Below are 16988 nucleotides of genomic sequence, written 5' to 3' on the forward strand. Positions count from 1 at the left end.
ACTCTAGCTTTGAGAAAGGGACTTCTGCATCTGGGAATTAGGGATAATCTTCAAGGGGACCCAGAGTCTTCTACTAAATGACAGAAGCTTGCTCACCCTGGATAATACCTGAGAACTGTGGACCAACACCAGCTCAAGATTTGAATCTAGGACCAGAGTTAGCAGAAAGGGCTGTGAAGGGGGTCAGTGAAGAAGTTCCAGACCTTCCAGGACCAGAGTTAGCAGAAAGAGCTATGTAGGGGGGTCAGTGAAGAAGTTCCAGATCTTCTCCAGATGATGGGACCCCCAGAGAAAAACATGTAGAGGCTAAATTCATGACCAGTCAAACCACAGGAACCTGAAAGGGTTGCATCAGTATTACTTTAATCTGAGTTGTTTAAAAATAGTCTAGTAAACTCGCCGTGTTCCAGGATCTTAGTTTATCCTTACTTGCTCTGTGTACCAGTATATTTTATTATTCCTGTCTTCTTAAATGCTTATAACTTACTTAACCTGTTTTCCTAATCCCCTTAATCCAAACTTTACTGTATAGTAAATCCCTTTATTTCCTATAATAAAATCTGAGGTTCTGTGCTCTTTGGTAGCCCTCCTTTACAGTCCCATTCTACTAAAAACTCAAATCCAGTGCATAGGATACTAATGAACGATAAAACTAATAGTGGCATGTGTTACATGTTCACTAATGTACTCAGCACTGTAGCAAGCACCAGGGTACATACTAGATCATCAGGTTGGACAGTCCTTGTCCTAAAAGGGGCCCATAGTCTACGTAAGGGGGAGGAAAAAACATCAGTCATAATGGGCTAAATAACCTTAATCCTAACATGTTCCTAGTGCCAGTTTCATCAATCTGCCCAAATCAGAATAAGATTGATTGTCAAGTAAGAATCATTCAGGTGAAGAAGACTCAAGATGCTGAAAGCCCAAGGATGTTGGAAAAACCCTTTGTGGCCTAATACTGATTGACTAAATTGAGCCTCAAAGGAAAAAAACTAATACAGGTTCGACATATAACAATCCCTCATGTTAAAAAAGATGCTTCTGGCAGTGAATTTTATCCTTACATGTACTTAAAGCTGAAAAGATCAAAAGAGGGCCTACAGTCCTCTACTGCGCATGGGAAAAGGTTGCCCTTTGCTGTCCTGTTGCTTCTATCTGGGCTGACAGGGGAAGATTTTAACATGCATCTTCCCAAAACCTTTGAGTAGACTTACTCTTCTATTCTACTGAAAGCCGGGCTGGTTGGTCTGCTATTTAGAATGGCCCTTCATCTAGTTTTACACTGGACAGCCCATTTTTCAGCTGTCTGATCCTTGATTGGTATAAATATAAATCAGTGGGATTTACTGAACCCTTACGTACATGTGGAGCACTGTACTAAGTGCTTGGGAGAGTACAACACGAGAGAATTAGCAGGCATTTTCCTTGCCTAAAACGAGACGGTAGCCCTGGATGTCTTTAGGAGCAGAATTCTCAATTTGAAATGTCCAGCCTGGGCCTGCCTCTGCCCCTGCGGCCTGAAGCTTCAGAGCAGCAACCATCCCTTTCCCTAAGCCCTCATTTCCCTTACACTCTCCACCTTCAGCAGCCCCTCCATGCACTTGGACCTGTCCCCTTTAGGCACTTAATATTCACACCACCTTCAGCCCCGCAACACCTACGTATATATCCACAATTTATTTTAACGCCTGTCTCCCCTTCTAGACTGTGAGTTCTTGGTGGGCAGGGAATGTGTCTACCACCTGTACTCACCCATGCACTCAGTACAGTACGCTCCATATGGTAGGTATTCAATAGATATCAGTGATTGATTGACTGACTGCAGAGACTTGGGAGGGGGAGGTGACAGCTAGGGGCTATGGTGGGAGTTAGAGATCCTGTGGGCAATAGGCCCAGAAACCATAGAAATTTGGCAAATTTCTACAAAGAATCTGTCCATGCTTGTCCTTATGCTACTGCTACACACCACATATCTGTTACTTGTGCATCCTGAAATTCTTTAGTGCCACCCTATCCCCCAGACGCCCCCGGCAAACAATGCCACATCATCTGAGATGTACTTTTTTTATATATATATACTGTTTATTTTGTCTTCCCTGCTTACGGTTACCCCATTTGAGTTCAGGCTTCCATCCCGTTTGTCACTCACGCTCCGCCCAGGGAATCTGGTCTGTGTTAGGCCCTGCTTCAATGCTGGTAAAATGGCTCCGTTCCAAGATTTGTCTCTTTGTAATCCTGTCTTGTATTTGATGACTCAGAGGCAACTTGGAGGAAACTGTTCAAGAAGACAGTGCAGATCTTGCAACTGCATAGGAGATTGGACACTATTACAGTCTTCCCCCTCTACACCGTAAGCTCGTTATGTGTAGGGAACGTGTGGACCTGCTGTTGTCTGTCCTGTCCCAAGCCATTAATACAGTGCTTTACACGCAGTAAGTGCTCAATAAATACCACTGGTTGATTGATCACAGCTTTATATAATGCTTAATTTTTATCACCCTCTGTCAGACCCTCAAGGGACACAATGACCTCCTTGCAGGGCCTAACGGAAAGACCACAAGCCTGGGAATCAGAAGAATTGAGTTCTAAATCTGGCTCTGCCACTTGTCTGCTGTGTGACCTTGGACAAGTTACTTAACATCTCTGTGCCTCCGTTACTTCATCTCTAAAATGAGGATCGATACCGTGGGCCCCATGTGGCCAATCTCATTAGCTTTTATCTACCCCAATGCTCAGTACAGATAATGAGCACTTAAATACCACAATTATTATTATTATCATTATGACTTGGTTGCCATCTTCAGGCAGGGTGGTCTCTAGAAGAAACGGTTTGGTAAGATTCTTCAAATCTTGTTGCTGATGAAAATCTTCAACGTGTACAGGATTTCTTTGTGCAAGTTGGCATGGTCTTGTGGAAAGAGCATGGATTTGGGAGTCTGGGAGTCAGAGGACCTGGGTTCTAATCTCAACGCACCAACGTAGGTCTATTCTTGGGTTCATCAGTAACATTTCAAATAGGCAAGCCTCCCCTCATCTTCCTTCCCTTCTTGCCCTCTATTGGAGGCATTAAGGATTATAGTCCAAAAAAAAAAAAAATTGGAGGAAGAAGCAGCCTTTAGTATAGTGTTTTTGCACACTCTAGATGCTTAGTGAGTAAATGTTCAATAAATACCACTGGTAGACTGGTTGATTGATTGCTGGGGTAAACATAATCAGGTAAGACACAGTCTATGTCCCAAATGGGGCTCACAGTTTGAGGGAACGTGTTACTGATGAGGCACAGAAAAGCTAAGTGACTTGTCCAAGGTCACACAGCAAACAAGTGGTTTTCCCCCAATTATCTGAACCAGCCTTAGTTTGGATACCTGTATATATGTATACATGTTTGTACATATTTATTACTCTATTTATTTATTTATTTTACTTGTACATATCTATTCTATTTATTTTGTTTTGTTAGTATGTTTGGTTTTGTTCTCTGTCTCCCCCTTTTAGACTATGAGCCCTCTGTTGGGTAGGGACTGTCTCTATATGTTGCCAACTTGTACTTCCCAAGCGCTTAGTACAGTGCTCTGCACACAGTAAGCGCTCAATAAATACGACTGATGATGATACCAGTCAGCCGTTAACATTCAATCATTTATTGAGCGCTTACTGTGTGCACAGCACTGTACTAAGCGCTTAACCGTTCTGTGAATACACAGAACTAGCCTGTCTTGTGTCCTTTTTTTTTTAAGATGAAATTAGCAAATATTTCTCATAAATTTAGCAAAACCTGAAGAGTTTAGGTGGAATGGTGGTGATGTGGACAACAAGCCCCACAGCTATCAGCACTGAACTCTCAGTCACACTCCTCTCTCATCTTGGACAAAACCTGAGAGTTTCTAATCAGGGCTGAATAGGACCAAAATGGTGGGGGGTTTTATATATATATATATATATATATATATATATATATATATATATATATATATATATACTGGCTCTGTGAACCCTTACCCCTTCCCAATCTCCCCCAATCCCTAAAATCCCAGCCAGCATTTGTCTCCAGGCTAACAATGAAAAAATGGTCACCTGTGCTTCTGCTCAGTGCAAGAAAAAGAATGACCCCTGGGACAGCAGGGAAAGAACAGTGCACAACTGCCCAGATGGACCACATCGTGCATTATTGCAGCCAGGGGAGAAAGGGTCCCGGTACAAGCTGCCCACCTTCTTAAGCTTGAGCCCTTGGATGCTTCTCCCCTTCCCCCTAACCGTCCCCCTCATTGCTCTCAAGCTTCCCGCTAAGGATCTCCCAAGGAGCTCTTCAGAGCCAATCCAGCCCCGGTCCCCGACCACTTAAGAGTAACTGATCACAGCCATACACAGTCATTTTTTGCTGACGTGCACCAACTGTCTCAGAGTCTTTGCTCTGGGGTGTAAATTGCAAATTTCAACATCTAGACTAAATTGAGCCTGAAAGGAAAAAAAAAAAGGTCAAATAATAGGTACAGCTGTTTTTCCGACATAAAGCTTTTAATGGTGAATTTTACCTATGTCTAGAAAATGTTGACTGTCACTTCTTTTTACTCTGGTACATACGGAATGTTATCTTTGGCTAAACTTTGATTTCCAACTTGCAACCCTTAGTTTTAATTTTCCCTAATACACTCCTCTTAGCACCATCCCGTTCCCAAAGCCTATGGAAAAAGGCGGCCACTGGTCTCTTGCATATACCAGGCTGGTCGGGCTAGCATATCATGGGAACTTGTTCTCTGAGCCTTTAAAACATCTGTACATTTATTCTGTCCTTTTTTTTGGTCACCCCACTGCAGCTCACCACATTTGGGAAAGCTGTGGCCATCTTTTCCTCACATCTGTCACGGAGTGAAATTCCGTGCGTGATGAACTCTGGATTACATGCCCGCTGTAGTCTTTCTCCATGTTCCCCACCTGCTATCTTTCCTTCGTCCCAGTGTTTAAGATTTCCCTTGATGTTTTACACTGTTAAAAATTGTTTGGTCACTGTTTAAAAGTTATTTTTATGATATTAAGTGCTTCTGAGAAGAGGGTACAACATAAAACCAAACAGACAAATGAATAATTTATAACCTGGGCCTCTGGCTTCATAGTAATTAATATCTCCACCAAACAGTAGGCTTTAATACTATCCCTCTTCTTATCCTAAATATAGATTGGCTACTCACTTGAAAACAAGAATGTTACTTCACCACCTCCCACACCAATTTCTACACAGACTTCCTTAAATTATCTTTCCATTCATTTTCACCATGAGAAAAGAGGTAAAGGGAAACATTGGAAAGACCAAAAAAAAAAAAAAAAAAAGAGGATGATCAGGACTGAGTATTTTCTAATCTATGTTCCATAATCTTTCCCCAAATATCTTGAACCTAAAGAAACCAGCAAGAAACCAGCAATGATATCCTCTGTCTTGACTTATGACATTTTAGCATTTCAACCACATTTTAATGTTTACGAATTCAGAACTAATTTTCACAGTACATTGAAGGACTTGGATCTATGACCTTTGGACATTTGCTACTTGCCTCACCCCCAACCCCACAGCACTTACGTACATATCTTTAAATCAAATATTATGCATTATTTATGTATTTATATTAATGTCTGTCTTCCCCTCTAGACTGTATGCTCATTAAAGACAGGAACCGTGACCACTAATTCTGCGGTACCGTACTCTCCCAACCGCTTAGTACAGTGCTCTGCACACTGTAAACACTCAATACCATTGATCGGTCAGAGGAAGCAGATACAAAAAGGTTGAGAACAAAGCAAATACGTTTACTCAATGAAACAAAGACGATAGGGAGGAACTCTCGGACTCTTCCCCTATATCTGCCTTTATCAGGTTAAATGGATCATTCTCTGAAAAATTCCAATTTATGAATCGAGGACATGCTTGGTTGGTGACTCCAGCATACCATGGGATTAAATACCCATGTGTGGTGCTCATAGAGTGAGTGAATCTAGGTACTAGGGACATTGCCAATCCACTCCCCGACTGGGTTAGTATCACCACGTTCATCCTGCCAGGCAGGGTATGAGGGTACAAGTGGCACACTGAATCCCTCCTGGTATCCTCAACTTTTCCCCGAGGGCCAAGGACAATGTCCAATTCCCACTTGTGTATCACCTCCCAGCACTTGGTACAATGCTCTGCACAAGTCAGTGCTTAACAAATACCGTTATTACCGCCACACTATGCCTTCCAGTCCCAGAAGGGTCAGGGAGAATACAGTGATTCGAAAGGAAGTGGGTGGTATTCGTTTTATGTATAAATCACTGAGGATTTATCTAAGCAGCAACCAGCAATTATAAGCACCGTTCAAATTTTCAAAACTGAATTAAAATATCAGCCACAAAGGCACTCTAAAGGAAACACTGCTTAGAGTATCCTACTGAAAGTGGAAACAGATAACAAGATGGATTTTCAACTAGCTGAAATCTGGAAATATGAAAATAATTGACCCTCAAAGTCATTTGAAAATTATTAAAATAGAAGTAAGCACAACGTTACACAAGTGCAGTTGTATATTCTGATTTAGAACTCCGGGAGGATGGCATATTCATAGGTTCTGCTGCAGCACAGTTCTTTCCAAAACCATTAAGGAAACCTTTCTAAATTCAACCCAGAGTTAACTTTCATTTGTCATTTGTTCACCATCTTCTGCTGGGAATAACATTCTGGTGGTTTTTCCACGGAGCCTGCTAATCGGGGGCAAAGTTTAACTAAAAGAAACAGTCCTTTCCATCCCCCTCCAAGCTAATTAAGCAACAGCCTCAATTTTAGCAGCTGCCAACACTCTGGTGCTTCAAGCCCAATCCTCTATCCCCGGCTACCATTCCCATAACTGTCTTTGCCGTTATTTACCTTCCCCCAACCACAAACACCGCATGAATCCCTTTTTACAGCCCTCTCTCTCTAACCTGGTTTTGGCTTCGACACCAACAGAGGCGGTGGAACTTGCAGACTCCTCAGACACTGAACGTTGAAGAACGGGTGTTAGCTGTTTGTGGCTGTCCACTTCTGTTTCGGCATCCTCCTCTGCAGATTGTTCTTTGACTTCTGTTTTGATAACAAAGGAAAGATTTCAACCATCCATTATCACTGAAAATATCACTTCCCCCTTTAGGTCAGTTGTTTGCATAACTTGTCAGAGCAACAGTTCTAAGAGACAATTACCAAAGAAGATTCTTTCACAACTCCGAAGAACAGGTAGGCATTTTTATACTGACAATCTTCATAATCTAAGTCCTTCTGACTTCTCTCTGATTTCTGGAGAAAACGTTTTACAAAAAGTCACGAAAAATATAACACACTGGAAATTTTTGAAGTTATCCACATTTTTTCCCAACCAGTTTTATTTTCTGTATGCAAAGAAAGTACCCACACCCAGATTCACACGTGTACCTCTAGACTGTAAGCACAATGTGGGCAGGGAACCTATTTACCAACTCTGTTGTACTGTACTCTCCCAAGCCCTGAGAACATAGCACTCAATAAAAACCACTGACCAACTGTATTTAATGTGATAGGTATCTACTCTCTCTGATGTCTTTGTGTACAGGTGGTTAATAATGTACTTGTTTTTGAAAAAGTTATATCTGACATCTGACAAATGTATTTCCATAGTCCCCATTAAGAGAAACCTGGATTTCTTTTATAATATTCTATTAAAAATGATCAGTAAGGAGCTGAGGATCAATCATGTTTACTGAACGCTTACTGGGTGCAGAACACTGTAATAACTGCTTGGGAGAGTACACTATGACAGAGTTGGGAGACAGATTCCATGCCCACAAGGAGCTACAGTCTAGAGCAGGTAGTAGACATTAAAATAAATTGCGGATATGTACATGAGTGCTGAGGGTGAGGTTAATAAAGTATACAAGTGCTAAGCAGAAAGGAGAGGGAATAGGGCAAATGAGGACTGAGTCAGGGAAGGCCTCTTGGAGATATGATTTTAATGATGACATTTTAAGAAACCCGCCAAAGAACTTCTCTAATCTCTATATGTTGAAATACCAAGTATTTTGGGGAAAAAAAAGGTTCACCCAGAGACAGTGTAGGGAAATACATAAGAATTTATTATTTCAAATTTTAGGAAGTGTTATATTTTGTATGGTGTATATGGTCCCCACCGACCATGCTGATTGGCTTTAACAGTTTCCAGGCTGTAACTGGCTGAGAAATTGGACCACAGGAGGACAAGCAGCAGCTAGTTTTGAGCAAGACGTATCAATCAGTCAGTTGTATTTACTGAGCACTTACTGTGTGCAGAGCACTGTACTAAGTGCTTGGGAGAGGACAATATAACAGAGTTGGTAGGCCCATTCCCTGCCCACAACGAGCTTTGGGCATAAGTGTGTGGGACTGAGAGAGGGGTGGAGAGGGGAAGAGAAAAGGGAAACTGGGTAGGTACGTGGAGGAGAGCCAGGGCCTAAGAGTCTGAAACAATAATAATAATAATAATGGCATTTGTTAAGCGCTTACTATGTACAGAGCACTGTTCTAAGCGCTGGGGGGGTTACCAGGTGATCAAGTTGTCCCACGTGGGCTCACAGTCTTACTCCCCATTTTGCAGATGAGGTAACTGAGGCTCAGAGAAGGCAAGTGACTTGCCCAAGGTCACACAGCAGACATGTGGCGGAGTCGGGATTCAAACCCAGGACCTCTGACTCCAAAGCCCGTGCTCTTTCCACTGAGCCACGCTGCTCCTCCTAAATGCTAAGACAGCTGGGTGATAAGAAGAGCCAGGCAAGAACCAGGCCTAGACACCTGAGTTGTGGAGGGAACACAGAAAGAAAATGTTATGGAGCAGAAGCAGTGACACAGAGGAGAGAAGCAGGAACACCTGTCTGCTAATTACTATTATAAGGAAACAGCTTTGAAACTCTAATTTTACCTATCAGTTGTATTAACTGTTTCTACTGGGAGTAGAGGACTGGATTAAGCCCTAGGGGGATATACAGAAGTATGACACAATCTCTGTTCTTAATGAGTTTACAATTTACTTTTTCTTTTTTTAACAGAACCCACGATTTTATTCCAAAACCTATCGAGATGATGTTGATGATGTTTACCTGAACAAAGCATCTTTTGGGGATATGATTTTTCCTTTGAACATAGTTTTGACCATGATTCTACAAAGGGCTGGTCTTCTACTTCGTGCCAACCAAACAAAAGCAATTCCACACTTTTGTATTTGCCCATCCCACCGCATATGCACTTGGGTCTGTACCCCTTAGCCACTTTGAAACCCCAGCCCCTTATCAGTTTTTTTTTACATATCCTCCTTATACTTTGCCACATACCTACCTGTAATTTATTTTAATGTCTGCCTCCCACACTAGACTGTAAGCTCCTTGTGGGCAGGGATCACCACTACCAATTCCATTGCACAGTACTCTCCCAAGTGCTTAGTACAGTACTCTGCACACAGTAAGCGCTCAATGAATACCACTGACTGAATGATTAATTAAACCAACAGTGTTGCCGCTCAGCCCAATCATCTCAAATTACAACTCATTCATTCATTCAATCGTATTTATTGAGCGCTTACTGTGTGCAGAGCACTGTACTAAGCGCTTGGGAAGTACAAGTTTGGACGGTCCCTACCCAACAGCGGGGCTCACAGTCTAGCAAACCAAAACATTTAAACCAAATAAAAAAAAAATAAATAGAATATGTACAAGTAAAATAGAATAATAAATATGTACAAACATATAAATGATAAAAAAAATAGTCCAGGCCTTTCTACTTCCTTGGTTCTGACCCCTCCTTGATAGCACCCAGGGGAGGAATGCTAAACTTATTTCTGCTTCAACACCAAAGGCAAGTGAGATTGTGGAACTTCCAAATACTGAACATAGAAGCGATGAGACCTCCAATCCCCACAGTCCAGGCAGGTGGGCGGCAGGCACGGGAAAATCCATGCCCTGCTAACTACTCCCCTGAGAAGCAGCTCTCAAATCACATGGGTGGCAAGAAACAACTTCATAGAAAAAGCAGAGTTTTCAGTTTTAACCTAACAATTTCCAATCTCACTGTGCTGGACTGCAATGAAAAAGACTGACGGAAGGAGGGGCGGTGGGAGGACGCTGACTCGTACCTGTCTTGGCAGAGTGAAGAAGGGAGACAAAGTTAGGAGGTGGAGACAAGGAGAAGGGAGAAAGAGAAAGAAAAAGTACAAGGAGGGGGAAAGAGAACCAAAAGGAAGAAAGCGAGCTGGTGTTACCATAGTGAAATTTCCAGCCAGATGAGGATCAATCAATCAATCAATCGTATTTATTGAGCACTTACTGTGTGCAGAGCACTGTACTGAGAGCTTGGGAAGTAAAAGTTGGCAACATATAGAGACAGTCCCTACCCAACAATGGGCTCACAGTCTAAAAGGGGGAGACAGAGAACAAAACCAAACATATTAACAAAATAAAATAAATAGAATAGACATGTACAAGTAAAATAAATAAATAGAGTAATAAACATGTACAAACATATACATATATACAGGTGCTGTGGGGAAGGGAAGGAGGTAAGATGGGGGGGATGGAGAAGGGGACGAGGGGGAGAGGAAGGAAGGGGCTCAGTCTGGGAAAGTCTCCTGGAGGAGGTGAGCTCTCAGCAGGGCCTTGAAGGGAGGAAGAGAGCGAGCTTGGCGGATGGGCAGAGGGAGGGCATTCCAGGCCCGGGGGATGATGTGGGCCGGGGGTCGATGGCGGGACAGGCGAGAACGAGGCCTAACGGTGAGCAGATTAGCGGCAGAGGAGCGGAGGGTGCGGGGTGGGCTGCAGAAGGAGAGAAGGGAGGTGAGGTAGGAGGGGGCGAGGTGATGGACAGCCTTGAAGCCCGGGGTGAGGAGTTTCTGCCTGATGCGCAGATTGATTGGTAGCCACTGGAGATTTTTGAGGAGGGGCGTAATATGCCCAGAGCATTTCTGGACAAAGATAATCCGGGCAGCAGCATGAAGTATGCATTGAAGTGGGGAGAGACATGAGGATGGGAGATCAGAGAGAAGGCTGATACAGTAGTCCAGATGGTGAGGATGGTGATAATATAACTGTTTTGAGCCCTTCCTATGTGTTGTTCCAGAGTAGATATAGGATAGTCACATCAGGCGTTGTCCCTTTCCTACATGGGGCTCACTGTCTAAGAGGGAGGGAGAACAGGTATTTAGTTTACATTTTACAGATGAGGACACTGAGGCCTAGAGAAGTGAAGTGGGTTGCCCAAGGTCACGCACCAGGCCGGTGGCAAAACCGGAATTAGAATCTAGGTCCTCTGAATCCCAGGCCTGGGCTCTTTCCACTAGACCTTGCTGCTTCTGGATGCCAGTATAGGGCTTTTTAGACAGATGAACTACAGAACCTCTCCTTGTGCTCACCTCTAGAGTAAGGCAAATTAGGAGGTCTGTGAAGTTCCTCCCATACCAGCAGCAAAATCAGCAAATAAGGCCCACCAGGTGCCCAACAATTCATTCTGCCACTACCAATAGCAGGAAAGACATAGTAAACCCAGAAAAGATGGTGAAAAACTACAAAAATGTGAGTAGTATCTCTCTCCCACTGTCAGAAAGTTGCCCCAATCTCCATTAAAGTAAGAGAAGATAGTTGATCCTTTACTTTTCAATTTCCCACCACAGTCAGTCTCCTCAAAAATTGGCAAAATGTTAATCTGGCAGCATGGGAGGAAACAGGCTGCTTGGTGAATACTGAAGAGATCACGTAGAGGGCTGTGACAGCTGTCTGCAGTGGTCCTAATGCCGGGCCTTCTCCAGCCCTGGTCCAACACTGCCTGTCACTCCAAACATGCTCTTAATCCCCTGAAGCAACAGGCTACCCATTCACACTAATGAGGCGGTCCTTGTTCCCCGGCTGTTATTTGCAACGCCTTTGTCCCTTTAATAGTGTTCCAGTCGCCTGCAATCCACATTTGTGGAAATTCTTGGTAACTCCCTGAGTTGGCCATAATATCAATAGCAATTTCTCCTCACCACCTCAAGGAGAACCTCATCCGGCATTGCCAAGAGTTCACTCTACAGCAAGATGGCTACAGTGTTTGGGCCACCTTTTCTCTGCTGTTACAAAAATCTGGGGCTTCATAAATCTGGTTCATAAATCTTCATAAATCTCCCCCTTTTAGACTGTGAGCACACTGTTGGGTAGGGACTGTCTCTATATGTTGCCAACTTGCACTTCCCAAGCGCTCAGTACAGTGCTCTGCACACAGTAAGCACTCAATAAATACGACTGATTGATTGATTGATCTGGTGTGCTGCCTTCTTTTAAAGGATATGCAGACGAGCAGAAAGTGGGAGAGACACGCTAAAATGCTCCATAGCTATAACTACAATTTAATCTAGAGAGGAGAGGCAGATTTCTGGACTAAAAAGAGCACACACAGAAGCACTTGAGAAGACGGGCTAGGCAAAGTGACAAAGAAAAAGACAACTGAACTATACTGTATCATTGCTTTAAAAAAAGGCAACAAGGAACTGTGATTTACTATCTGAAGGAGGAAACGTAACAGAAAGCAATCCTTCAACTATTCTACCATTCTCTACGTTGGTCAGACTTTTAAAAGGGACCTGAGTCCATTCTGGTCACTGCATCGATCGATTGGTTGCATTTTAAAATGGATGTGAATTAGAGAATCCCCCAAAAGGCAAAAAAAATTATAAAATAAAAATAGGCCTTCTGTCGAAAAGTTAAATAAATCGGTGGTGTCTAGCTTAGAAACGACAAATGGGGGAAAACGGTCTTAGAATATTTAAAAGGATTTTATAAGGAGGATACAGAGCAATTTTTCACCTGGAGGACTGAGTTAATGAGATTGTAGTCACCTGAAAGTAAGATTTTGGTTGCGTGCAATGAAGAACATTTCAATTTGCAGTATTAAAACCTTGGGGTAGGCAAGTAATAAATAGGCTAGGATATACATATGCTTATATGCTGCCATTTCCCCTAAATATAATTTATTTTAATGCCTGTTGCCCCCATTACACTGTAAGCTCAGGATCATGTCTACCAACTCTATTCTACTACACCCTCCCCAGCTCTTAGTACAGTGTTCTGCACACAGAAAGCACTCAAATATCACTGATTGGATGATTAGTAAAGGAAGATGGAAAATCTCCATGACTGGAGATACTTAAGAAAAATTAGGGATGTTAAATGGTATCACCATTCCATTATTCCATACATTCCAACGTCTTTGTCAAAGCCAGAATACTGGGCTAGATGGGATATTGGTCTGTCAAATCAATCAATGGACAGTATTTATAGAGTGCTTAAGTGCAGAGAACTGTACTAAGTGCTTAGAAAAGCACAACAGAGTTGGTGATGCGATCCCTGCCCACGAGAAGCTTACAGTCTCCAAGGAGAGACAGAGCAAAATAAATTACGTATAAGGGAGCTAGTAATAGTAGAGTATAAGGACATGTACATGAGTACTGTGGGGCAGAGATGAGTTTCCAGTGCTTAGAACAGTGCTTTGCACACAGTAAGCGCTTAATAAATGCTATTATTATTATTATTATTATTATACAAATGCTTGAGGGGTACACAGCCAAGTGCATAGTTAATACAGAGGCAAGGTGGATAAGGGAAGTGAGAGCTGTCCTAATAATGACATTTTCCACATTTTTATAGAAAAGATGAATGAGCTGACTGATTCAACATTCACATGCTTGGAAGTAGGGGACTGGATCAGATGATCTTTCAAGATCTTTTCCAGATCTATTATCCAATGATTCTACGAAAATGCAAAACAGCTTACTAATTTTGATCTCGGTGATTTAAACAACCTACTATGGAAATATGAAAACAAAATAGCTTCCAGAAATCATGGAACTGGACAATTTGTCAAAAACAAAATACACTACCCCATTTTTTTTTTAATTTGCAAGAAATGAGAACAAAAACGAGGAAATCAAATTTCATGTCTCTTTTTTCCAGACTTCGTATTTTGGGACAATTGGAAATAAAATTGCATACTGAGAAAATTTTAATTCTGAGGAAAATGACTTTCACCATATCAGTAATTTACCACACCAGCTGTAGGAAATGGAGTTCGACTACAACAACAATTATTTCACTCAATCAGTATTTACTGAGTGCTTACTGTGGGCAGCGCTGTACTAAGACCATGGGAGAGTACAATATAACAGAGTTGGTAGACACGTTCCCTGCCCACAATGAGCTTACAGTCTTTATTTACCTAATAATCAATCAATCAATCAATCAATCGTATTTATTGAGTGCTTACTATGTGCAGAGCACTGTACTAAGCGCTTGGGAAGTACAAACTGGCAACACATAGAGACAGTCCCTACCCAACAGTGGGCTCACAGTCTAAAAGGGGGAGACAGAGAACAGAACCAAACATACCAACAAAATAAAATAAATAGGATAGAAATGTACAAGTAAAATAAATAAATAAATAAATAAATAAATAAATGCAGTAATAAATATGTACAACCATATATACATATATACAGGTGCTGTGGGGAAGGGAAGGAGGTAAGATGGGGGGATGGAGAGGGGGACGAGGGGGAGAGGAAGGAAGGGGCTCAGTCTGGGAAGGCCTCCTGGAGGAGGTGAGCTCTCAGCAGGGCCTTGAAGGGAGGAAGAGAGCTAGCTTGGCGGAGGGGTAGAGGGATTGGGGGCATTCCAGGCCCGGAGGATGATGTGGGCCGGGGGTCGACGGCGGGACAGGCGAGAACGAGGTACAGTGAGGAGATTAGCGTAATAAAATTAATTTCCCTTATATGCATTAAGTGCAGGCTAATTTACAACAAATCATTCCCTCAACACAGTACCTACCGGGATTCTCCTCCAAATAAAGTAAAATGGGAGGAGTTTTGCCAGAAGAATGTCTAGTAATTGAAGCTCTTATGATTCATTTTCTTTCTGAAAGTGGCACAAGAGCCCAAGGAAAGATTTGGTTTCAAATTTTGCTTGTACTTTGAGACTCCTCCTCGTGGGTAGGAAATGAGTCCACCAACTCTACCGCACTGTACTCTTCCAAGTGGCTAGTACAGTGCTCTGCTCACAGTAGCTGCTCAATAAATACCACTGACAAAAGAACTCATTCGCTCCCATGGCTTCAACTACATCCTCAATGCAGCAATCCTCACCTCCAGCCCTTCTCCCTTTCCCTCTCTGCAATCTCGCATTTCCTCCTGCCTTCAAGACATCTCTACTTGGATGTCCTGTTGAAACCTCAAACTTAACATTTCCAAAAGAGAACTACGTTTTGTCCCACCCAAACCCTGTCCTCCCCGATTTTCCCAACACTGTAGAAAGCACCACTATCCTTCCTATCCCAAAAGCCTGTAACCTTGTCATTATCATTATAACCTTGTCATTATCAGCGCTTAGAACAGTGCTTTGCACATAGTAAGCGCTTAATAAATGCCACTATTATTATTATTATTATCTATGACTCTCGTTCAACCTACATATTCATTCATTCATTCACTCAATCGCATTTATTGAGTGCTTACTGTGTGCAGGGCACTGTATTAAGAGCTTGGAAAGTACAATTCGGCAACACATAGGGACAATCCTCACCCAACAACGGGCTCACAGTCTAGAAGAGGAAGACAGACAACAAAACAAAACAAACAGGCAGGCATCAGTATTCAATCTACCACTGAATCCTGTGAGTTCAACCTTCACATCACTAAAATCAGGTCTTTCCTCTCCATCTAAACTGCTATCACATCAATCCAACAACTTATCCTATCCCGCTCTGATTACAACAGCCTTCTTGCTGACCTCCCTGCCTCCCCTCTTTCCACTCCATCCTGCATTTCACTCTACTGCCTAGATCGTTTTGTTTTGTTTTTACAAAAACGTTCAGTCTATGTTTCCCCACTCTTCAAGAATTCCCAGTGGTTGCCCATCCCTCTCCACATCAAACAGAAGCTCCCTTACCATCAGCTTTAAAGCACTCAATCAGCTTGCCCCCATCCTACCTCACCTCACTGCTCTCCTATTACAGCCCAGCCCACACACTTCACTCTTCTGGTGCTAACCTACTCACTGTACCTCAATCTCGTCCATCTGCCACCCTCTCACCCACGTCCTGCCCTTGAAATGCCCTCCTGTCGAGGAAGATTAGGATGGAGTAGAGAGGCCCTTGGACGTGGCAAGAAGGAGGTCACTGATGACCTTAAAGAGGGCAGTTTCTGTGGCATGAAGGGGGCAGCAACCATATTAGAAGGGGTCAAAGAGAGGTATGGGTTTTTTTTAAGGTATCGGTAAACACTATGAGCCGAGCACTGTACTAACTGCTGAGGTAGGTACAAGTTTATCAGGTTGGTCACTGTCCGTTTCCCACAAGGACTCACAGTCAATCCCCATTTTACAGATGAGATGTACATATCTATAATTTATTTACTTCTATTACTGTCTGTCTCACCCTCTAGACTGTAAGCTCGCTGGGGTGAGGGACTGTGTCAGTTTATTGTTATATTGTACTCTCCCAAGCGTTTAGTACATGTCTCTGCACACGGTAAGCGCTCAATAAATACTACTGAATAAATAACAGGAGCACACAGAAGTTACCCGCCCAAGATCAAGCGGGGATTAAAACCCAGGTCCTTCTGTCTCCCAGGCCCGAGTTCTAGACAATGGAAATGGCAGAAAAGGAGAAAGTGGGTGTAGTCAACTTGTTCAAGGAGTTTGGAGAGGAATGGCAGGAGAGAGGTGGTGACAGGTGGTGGGAGATGTGGGGTCAAGGACGGGTTTTTTAGGATTAGTGATGCAAGCGCATGTTTGAAAGCAGTGGGGAAAAAGTCACTGGAAAGAGAACAGCTGAAGACAGCATTCGGGGGGGGGGGGCAAGTGCTTCACAATGTGTGAAGGGATAGAGTCGGAGGCGCAAGGTGGAGAGGGGAGAGTTTTTGAGATGAGGTGAGAAAGCTCCTCTTGAAATACTGATGGGAAAGATGGGAGAGTTGAAG

General features: G+C 42.8%; 1 protein-coding gene across 1 annotated transcript in view; it reads right to left on the reverse strand.

Moving 5' to 3' along the window:
- Positions 1–16988, reverse strand: part of KMT2C (lysine methyltransferase 2C) — a 229695-nt gene that overhangs the window by 147166 nt on the left and 65541 nt on the right. The window contains exon 3 of the mRNA XM_038755544.1: positions 6946–7084. Within this exon, the coding sequence (XP_038611472.1) occupies positions 6946–7084 (139 nt within the window). The remainder of the gene's footprint in view (positions 1–6945; positions 7085–16988) is intronic.

Source organism: Tachyglossus aculeatus, chromosome 13, assembly GCF_015852505.1.
Source record: "Tachyglossus aculeatus isolate mTacAcu1 chromosome 13, mTacAcu1.pri, whole genome shotgun sequence".
In the NCBI taxonomy this organism is placed as follows: Eukaryota; Metazoa; Chordata; class Mammalia; order Monotremata; family Tachyglossidae; genus Tachyglossus; species Tachyglossus aculeatus.